At 38.6% G+C, this 10,166-nt stretch overlaps 1 protein-coding gene across 1 annotated transcript in view; it reads right to left on the bottom strand.

The window, feature by feature from the left end:
- The window catches only part of LOC109466975 (S phase cyclin A-associated protein in the endoplasmic reticulum-like), a 66,721-nt gene that overhangs the window by 19,289 nt on the left and 37,266 nt on the right, over positions 1-10,166 (bottom strand). Inside the window, exons 26-27 of the mRNA XM_019764861.1 lie at positions 5,528-5,680; positions 4,952-5,189 (exon numbers count right to left, since the gene is read on the bottom strand). Of these exons, the coding sequence (XP_019620420.1) occupies positions 4,952-5,189; positions 5,528-5,680 (391 nt within the window). The remainder of the gene's footprint in view (positions 1-4,951; positions 5,190-5,527; positions 5,681-10,166) is intronic.

The following is a 10,166-nucleotide window of genomic DNA, read 5'->3' as shown; positions in this document are numbered from 1 at the left end:
TAAAATCTTTCATTCAACAATGAAGAGTTTGCAGTACTGGTATCTTTGATTTTAAGGATCAATGAAATAAAATATATTTTTGTTGTTAATGGGTTCCTGCCAAGAGGTCTGTGAATTCTAAAACACAGCAAAATGTTCAAATTTACAGTAACACAGGCTGACACTAACTAAGTCAAACTCTCCAAATTGCTTCACAAGAAGTCAAGATATCAGATGGGTCCACTAATTAAAAACATTCCTGTGGCAGGAAAACCAACATGTTTACACAAAGTATTTCACACCCAAAAATGTAACAACATAAATCATCAGCATGTCAATAGTGCCAGGCTTCTACACTGGTACAAAAACAGGTTGTATCTTATGTACATGTTTGGTAACTTTGTAATTATAATCTTGTTGTCCTCCCTCATAAGAAGAATACATGTACTTGACATGTTTACTTGCAATTCAGTCCTGATGGGGGGGGGGGGTAAAGAATAGTCATAGGAAATGTATTAAAATTTTACACCTTTTCTCATATATTGAGAGATAAATTCTATTCTTTAGGGGTTAATTGCTACATTTTGGGGGGAGGGGGTACTGGTATCTATCCCCCAACATACATGTAATTCTCTGTAATTCTTAGGGGGGTTGTTCTCTATGCCCCCCTCTGATGAAGAAACAGGGAAGAAGCACAAGAGCTACACCTGTGCTGCCTGATATCCTATTAGGTATTCTCTGATACAGGTCAACAATGTTATGGAAGAAATGACATATAAGAGAATGCATACCATGCTAATTGCCTACCGATGGTAACCCACTCAAGAAATCATGTAACTTTTTATTTCTCATCATTTGAATTCAATCTAGAGATGTGCTTAATTATCTTCTGTCTGTATCTGCATCTGTGTTGTTCAACTGGAAATGCATATATCACATTCCAAACACTGAAGCTATCTGGTAAGGATGTTCCTACAGTAATTGTTTGAAGGGTTGATGAGTTATTGGACATTTTCACGACTTCAATGCTGGGTTGGTAATTTAAAGGAAAGGAAAAAAGAAACCATTTTCTAATTCAATGCTAGAGTTCTTACTCTTTAATATGTAAATTTTGCCCTATCAAGTGATCCCTACATATTGGCATATTGGCACTATCTTTGACATCTGACCCTTGAGCTGGCCAATTTATGAATCGAATAAAAATATTGGTCAAAAAAATTATTCACACAATGATATGTGAATCAATGTTTACATGGAATTTACTATATATGTTAAAATAATAATAACTAGAGTTCCCCGATCTCATACCTTCGCCAAATGATGTTAAACTTTATGACTGACAAATTATACATTAGATTATTCCCCCCTGATTCAAGAAATAGGAACCTAATTTTCATGAATTATATCATTTTATCATAATCTCAACCAAAAGACAGGCTTATATTAACAAACAATGCATTCTAGCATTTCCTAATAAATTATGCAAATGAGGTCCTGATTTGAATAAATTATGTTTAATGATGTTCACCTCAACTAAACTTTCAAATACCACAAGTATGAAATTCCAGGCAGTTATCATTACATAATTATAAAATTTTCTCATTAATTATGCAAATTAAGTCATTATTAACATAATCAATATCTTCCTGTGTTTCTCTCATTGTCAATTACCAATGTCACAAGCTTCAATTGTCCTATCATGGAATGCAGCTGATTTATAGAATTTCCCCATAAATTATGCAAATTACATCCATATTTGCATAATTGTCACATAATTATATTAAACATCGCGTAAGCTACCTACATACCAAAAATACACGACGATCCGTCAATCGGTTCTTGAGTTATCCCCTTTTGAATATTTTCAAGAATATATCCCTGCAGTTCTAGAGCAAGCCGCTAGGGGGCCCAAACTCACGTCACTTCTTCCCCAGCACAAGAGCTACCTACCATCCAAATTTCGTCACTCTAGCATGTCTAGATCATGAGATATCAAAACCGGAAGTTCAGCTGCAGTACCATAACAAGCCGCTAGGGGGCCCAAAATCTAATCATTTTGAGGTCTCATCAAGACCTACCCACCTACCAAGTATCAAGACAATCCATCAAGGCCTTCTCAAGTTATCGTGTTTACAGACAGACAGACAGACAGACACACACACACACACACACATACACGAACGCCCCTGAAAACATAACCTTCTTGGCGAAGGTAATAATTAGACAAATTTCATTTCTTGTTCTATTTTCAACACATACAGGTATACAATAACAAATACATGTATAGGCCATTGGATGCATATTAATTACGGGGCACGAATATTTCTTTTTGTACTTCATGATTCACCACAAAACAAGGGTCATCATATTGGTATATGCAGAGGCAAATATATTTTTTCCAGTTGACAAAATGTACCAATCTCCTGTCAACTTGTGTTTTGTGGCATGTTTTCTATATCTTTCTAGAGGTCAACATCTTCCTCTAGGAGACAACTAGAAAGACTAGAAAATGATACAAAAACAACCTAAGACAAGCTGGATCCTACACACATCTGCTTGGAGATTTGCTGTTGCTACTGACCTTGACCTTATCTTAGCTCACCAGTAAGTAAAGCCATTAGAAACTCGTGACATTCTGTCTGTGTTTCCATTCACAATGCTAGAAACAAATTCATATAAAGCCTTGGCTAGCCAGAAATATTGTACAGTGTGCCAGCCTGGATGTCATATTCAGAGAACGAAACCACTAAAAGAGGATGACATTGCCAGAATACAGAAGAGGGATTCCCACTGTGTGAATGGTAGACCCGTCATCTGAACAATAGTGGGTCTATAAGAGGTAGAACTTCAAAGGTACCATTAACTTGTGTTAAGAATATGTTTTATGATAGATAAGGTTGACTCGCTATACAGGTACCGGTGCATCTCCGGGTACGGACAGGTCCATTGATATTCCGGACACACCTGTCCAGTCACACCTGTCCGGTCTCATCCCGGGGCACATCTGTAACCCACGTGCTACCGAGCCCCTCCAAACACCATAATGGACATGTTAATACACCTGCAATTTTACTGCGGAAGGGATCACAGGCGGCGGGTCAGCGGGTCAAGCCCAAATGGAACTAGCAATTTTGGGCACCAACGGGGAACTCTGGAAAATTACCTTCAAACTACATGCTCCTCCCTGTAGTAATTACCAATCAAAGGGGTATATTACTACCTGCCAAGTCCACTTAGCCTGATGTTTGGCTTCTAAAATAGTGGAGACATCTTGAATGTCCTGAACGGCGCAGAAAGGCAACATATGTAGCGGCTTAACTACAGTTGTGGGAGAGAGCGGGAGAGAGAGTTCTGACTGGAACTGTCGTTCCCGTCTCCGCTGAAATGATGAATGGCGCGAGAATACGCATGAACCGCAGGCTGGCAGTGGTTTAATACAGGAACTAATCATGATGGTGGCTGACAGTGAAACATTGCCGGCGAATCGGCCCATACCAGGTGGCATGCATTTCTCAGCTTACACAAGAAGGATTACGGCAAATCTCTGCTTACTCAAGGAGAAATGTCAGTGCCATATAAGGTAGGCTATATTTCCTGGGGGATGATGTGGTGATTTGCAAAACATTAAACATAAATTACCGAAGATGCAAGTGGCGACAGCCAGCAGGTGGTTTCAGGGAGGAAGATTGCTGGCTCTGGCAGCACTTAAGTAGCTTTTATACCGCCGGCTCTTTACCGAGTTTAGTCTGATCACAGCATATTGGACAACAGCACCTGCCACTCCTGACCAACCTTGGCTACTTGTACAATGTAGGCATGAGACAGAAAACAGGTACTGCCTACATGTCTACTAGAAATGCTGACTGACAGGAGCTAGTCAAACCTGTACTGCATAAGGACCACTTCACCATTGTGGCCACTTCATAACAGTCCCTTCAGTTTGCTTATTTTTGCCATGGATCCAAGCATTCAGAATCCTGTATATAGCGCCCACCTGTCTTCTGCGACTATTTTCTTTAAGAACTTGCCAACAAGTGATACAGACGACCACTATAGACTGGTTTGACTGTACATGCTAACTCTCAACAAGACTGAACTGTATGTAACACTGCATGTACAATGCCTGGCAAGTCTACTCTGTACTAATGGAGTAGTATTCATATTATGCCACCTGTGTATACAAAAACTACTGCCACATTACAACTCCAGAGGGTTGAAATAGCTCTTAGTGCTTTGATTTGATTTATTGCATTCTGAAACCTATGGCTAAATGTTAGCAGCTAGCAACTGTCAACTTGAAGATTGCTTCAAGGAAAAAAGTATCCATGGCAGACTCTTGTGTCTCATAAACTTACGAGAATTAGGCAAGCTGTGCAATCAATAAGAATTCTACCTAAAGCTATGTCTGCTGCAAAAATGCTTTTACCATTATAGTTCTATGGGAATAGCAATGTTATTAGATGATTTATTATAAGAGAAAATGTCTTATGAATTTAGAGCAGCAAGTTTTCATGAAGAGTATTCAGGAATGATATAGCTGTACAGTAGTTTTATATTTTGGTACACATGTATGAAAATATGATTGTTACATTACAACATTTTATGTTCTGCATTTTGCCAATCAAATGACTATAGTTGTATAGTTGTGATATGGCTGTGAGATGTTATTTCATATTTGGAAATAAATTGTGAAGGAAATTTTTTTGGTCCCTTGTGCTATTGCAGTAATAATGCCTATAAATTATCTACAACACTCACTTGTTCACTTATCCTCAAAGTGTGGGGGAATCATAAAGTGTGTTTGAGGCATGTCTCTCCTCAAACACGGGACCTCTCTCTTGATGTCACATCTGAAGGACTGTACCCCCTTCCAGTAACATACCAGTCAGTGAGTCGGGATTTGAACCCCTCAACCTTTGGGTTCAGTAATTGCTACAACTTGAAGGGTTGGCTTAGATAGACGAATGCTTACCTGTAACATGTTGAGGTCCAGTCCAGCCATGTTGTTGAGCATCCTGATGCCCATGGTGGCCACGTGGAGGGTGTGAGGGGGGAAGGCCTCTGGAGGGGGGGAGGGGCCCCTCTCAGGGGCACCACTGTGGAGCAGCATGCCGTACAGTAGAGACACAATCCCCACTAACTCTGTCACCTTGTAGGTGTGGATCAGCTGGGTCGTGTCGTCTTTCTTTGGACCCTTTTCACTGTTTGATCTACACAATGACAAATCACACTGTACAGAAACTTTTAGAGACAGTCTATAATGTAACACTACCAATAAAACTGTACTAGGATTACCTGGTTTTCCACTAGAAATTAAAACTTTGTATCAGCTTGCTAAAATTATGTGAAGAAGCTAACAATATGCACACAAAGGCACACAATGCTACAATGTAGAAATAGGGCACTTCTGATGTAACATCTTGGTATTATAAAGTCTTGCAGAACTGAAAAGGTGCTGCAATTGTTATTATAAAAGGACAATCTGACATATTAGGCTGGTGTTCAAACCATGACTCTCAAATGCTACAGAAGGACATGATCAACTTACTTGCCAAGAGAAGATACAAATTTGTTCATGGAGGCCAGCAGGCCCATTCCACTCCCCAGGAACTCTGCAGCCTTCAGGTCCTGGTCGATGGGCCCTCGCACACTCTTAAAGTACTGAGACAGCTTGTCCACTATCCCCACACTCACCACATAGCTGTGAAAGGAGATACCCACAAGGATTAGCAAGGTATGCACAACATTTTGAAGATACTGGAGTTTTCTAAGGTCATCTGCTTTTAGTATTAGACAGTGATCTTTGAACAGATGTGTCCAGATTTGTACTGCAGAAAACAATGACATATTACTAGGTTATACAAAATGAGAAACAATTTGCACATCACTTTGAGTGCCTTGACAGCTTGATAGTTTGAGATGATTTATTAGTACTTTAACAAGCACATCACAATTGAAATGTTATGTAAATATCACACCCTCCAACGCATTGTTTTTGCTTAAGTACTTTTAACATATGATGCACACAGTCACAGACAGGAACTGTACATGTACCAATTGAAATACATGACATTATATGTAAACAAAGAAAAATGCAGGGTCTTCTGCTACACCTAAATTTATTTTATTGCCTTCTCCATAATTATGTATCTGAATTCCAGCAGATGTTATGGACATCTTCTCTTAACTACAGTATCTCTGTTATACCAGTAGCTGTCCTTGGTGCTGAAAACGGTCACCATGCATTATTAGACTATTAATGGTTGATACATTTGATACATTTGTACTTTCTTCCCAAACTCATTGATATCAGGATGTTTTTCTTGACTTGACTTTGTGTACATGTAGTTGTATTTATTTATCAGGTATTGGTTTTAAAGACTTTTTGAAAGTTTCACAGTAAAGGGCAATTACACATATCAGTTGAACAATATACAGTTACCCCAGCCATTCCCTGCTATACAGTTACCACTTTTATTCTGCGCTTGTTTTGTTTGACAGCCCTGAAAAGTACAGTAGAAGGTGTTCAACTTTAAACAATACAGAGCCCTGAACTCAGGGTTATACAATGTGTGATATCAAATAATTGGAGGTTATTGTGAAATGTAACAATACGCTTTCATGTCTATCTTTGCATACGAGTAATATCTTCAATATACATACATATGTATACAAAGAATTCAATTTTTTCTCTTGGTGTGCAATGTAAATTTACTGCTGAAAAAGAATAACTTACTAGAAAAACAAGTCCTGAAAAAAGTCTTTGAGAAGCGATAACATCAGATCCCAAACTTTACCTTACCATAGATAAAAGGGGAAAACAACCCAAAGGTTAGATTACAGATGAGATAAAACCTTGACATTCACAGTGTTGCTATCATGGTTCAGTCTCTGCAGCTAGACGGGACAATTGCAGCCCAAACATACCAAAATATCAGCTTTCATTCCTGTTTATTTCTGTCTGGGGTCATGGTAATTCAGGTTTGGAAGTCGCAGGTGTTGGTAATCCAGGTATAGCTCATAGATACAGACATACATATAACATTATACATGCGTACCTGTATTCTTACAGATATTAATATCTTTCTAGTATCTAGGAGAAATTTCCTCAAATTTGTCACAAAAGCAAGGCTATAACTGCAGCAATATGAACAGGTTTGGATCTAGTAAGTAAACACATGCTAAGACTGTAACAAGGTGGTGCCAATACAAACAGTTGATCAGAGCGGCCAGGGCTGCAGCATAGCCCCAGGGTCACATCTTCCACAATATTTCTGTGTTTTGACTTTGTAGGGGAAATGAGGTTCTGGGGTCAGGTGGCAACAAAGTCCACAGGACCTTTTAGAAGCCGTACACATCGCCATAATTTGTGTTGGTTTTGTATATAGGATAGTTGGAATAGTTTGGAGCGGGACCAAACACACACGCAGCACGCCAACTGATTTACACAACAACGTCCTTGTTGGGGCAACCTGGGCCATGACCAACAATAAGGGATTTGGGGAGCTTGATATATTGGAAAGGTTCAAAGTCGACGCTTTGGTGTACAGTTTAGATAAACTTCTGCTGTTCAAGGTGGAGATGCACCGATATAGGTACATGTACAAGGGACTGATGTACTGTAAGCTTGTTTAAATTTGCAGCATCTAAATTTGACGGCACTGTGAAAATTAGTTTGTTGTATCTTTGAGTTAGATAAAGCAATGGAAGTTACACAACTGTGATGAATTTGTGGGCAGAGGTCACCACAAAAACTGTGCAAGTGAAAACACTGCAAAAATGTCCAAATATACAGTGTGCTATGACAGAAAGGAACCAGAATTGTAGTACAATTGGCACTGTTAAAATCATTCCTTTTCCAGGAATAGATTTTTTTCATTATCTCAGCAAAACCCATAATCACCACCTTGCATGATTTGGCCTTATTCTAACAGTTCCTTTGCTCATATTAGAGACACTTTTGTCATTTTCTTATATGAAAAATATTAAAGTGAGGTCATACATGGGCTTCAAAGACTGATATTTTCAATCATTGAAACATGATACTGCTGTCTCCCTGGTAGTGTTATTCCTGTACTTGGATAATTTACACAGCTTTGTGTCAATTTACAGATTGTTTATGCTTTGTTTGACATTGGAATGTCAGCTCTTCACAGATTTTTGTTGTACCTGAGTGCACACTGATATATACCTGTATACAACCAAGCAACAAACCACTGTTTACTTGTATTGTTATGCTTTCATATTTCTTGATATTACAAAACAAATCATAATTGACATCCTTGTGGTAATATGTTATTGAAACAATCAAGAAATGTGGTGCTATCAAACAGTGCAGGTAATTGTAGATTTGTACATTGCACATATTTTTTACTTTTTCAAAGCTCTATTTCTATTGGACAGAAAATATTTATTACAGGAAGAATGTCTAATACTATATTAAGAACAAATGAGAAGTAAGAGGAAGAGCCAAGCCTAAATCCTCACAGAAACAACTTTCTTCGGTTAGACAAGATTTGATTTCTAGATGCGCTAATATCATTGACAATTATGAAAAAATTCTTTTTTTTTCTTGGACTTTCTTGTTCAGTATGAATGCAGGTAACACATTGTACAGATTTCTAAAAGTGCTTTTCACTTACTACACATGTAGATCTAATAATTATTTGATTTTCCAGAAAGTGAAGTAAAAACTTCCATACAAGATGAAACTCCAGGTTTGTGTGGTATAGAAGTGTGCTGACACCACCAGCCTTATTTGTAGTTGACTGTGACAAAGTCCAGACCAAGTTCCAAGTTCCTTATCAAGGTATTAACCAAACTTCCTCCAACTCTAACACTGCAGCGGTAGGTCCTGGCTGACGGTTTGTTTAGGCTGCTACCACCAGGAATTTTCGGAGCTGACACCCTGACACAAAGCATGTCCATTAGATGGAATGTGCCACAGATGCATTAGTTTATGGGTTACAAATAGCTGCTGATAGCCCATGGCACAATTCAAACCCATATCTGTCAGCTGCTGGGCCAGGGGAACACTAGTCATGTTTTCTGGCATTTTTTATTTGTTTTTTTTTCCTCACAAGAAGTAGAGAATGTACTACACTTAGATGGATGAGCAGTAGAAATATAAAGTCTCTGACTCTCTGGAATGTATTTCAAAGCCAGTGTAATATAGTCACAATTAACCAATACATCAACAGGACGGAAAAACATTATACTATGATCTAGTACATTATAGAGTTTATTATTCTATGCCTACATTCATAACTTTCCACTTTAGTCACTGGACAGATTTGGTAGCAACAGAAATGTGCAGTTTGTATATATACTGTACCTCAATGTTATTACTTTGTGTACGGCAATAAATTCCTCTGGCATTGAGTCATTGAAAACAACACTGATAGTGGTCTGAACATTTATCAGAGATGTGAAAAGACACAGTTTAAGTCCATTCTTAAAATCCTTAATTGCACCAATGAAATGTTTCTTCCTTTTAGTCAAAACTTAAACTTTCTTTAACAAGAGAATGAGAAATTCAATGAATCCCAAGTGACATTTTCTTCACCACAAATTTGAAGTAAAACAACCTTTCAATGGAGCAAAAGTATGTACCAATTTTTTGGCAGTGCGAATGAGAATGCCACACTATACCGAGAACAGGGAGCTAGAAACAGAGCACTGGTTTACTTTTGCCAAAGTAGCCAGTGGAAGCACTGACGCACGCAGCTAATGGATGTCTGTATAAGACCTCTTACCACAGGCCATTACCTGGCTGCTCCAAAGGGCACCACTAAAAGCTACTTGTGTGTCCTGTAGGCACTATTCCAGTTGCTAAGTTGCTCCTGATGAGCACTTTTTCCAACGCTGTGCATCAACCTCGTGTAGCTCTAAATCTGTCTGGATGCGCTGGATACACTGGAGTTTTGTGTGTGGAGTTGTTCTAGCACCACGGACAGTACCCATGTCCGCCATGTTCTCCTTGTTGCAGGGCCTGAGTATCCAAATCCTACCTGCTACCAGTTTTTATTAGAGTGCTTAAGCTAGGATGATCTTGTTTTCTGTATGAAACCATAGTGTTTCAATATAAACACGATGATGGTGGGTTTATGATACATATCCTGACAAGCTGTACAAATAATCTTACCATCAACAGTTACTGCTCAAATATTATTGACAGCCACTCTCGG

This window comes from Branchiostoma belcheri, unplaced genomic scaffold (genome assembly GCF_001625305.1).
Source record: "Branchiostoma belcheri isolate BF01 breed outbred unplaced genomic scaffold, Haploidv18h27 scaffold173, whole genome shotgun sequence".
NCBI classification, from domain to species: Eukaryota; Metazoa; Chordata; class Leptocardii; order Amphioxiformes; family Branchiostomatidae; genus Branchiostoma; species Branchiostoma belcheri.
Note: the sequence above shows the minus strand (reverse complement) of the source record. Positions and strands in the feature narration are given on the sequence as shown.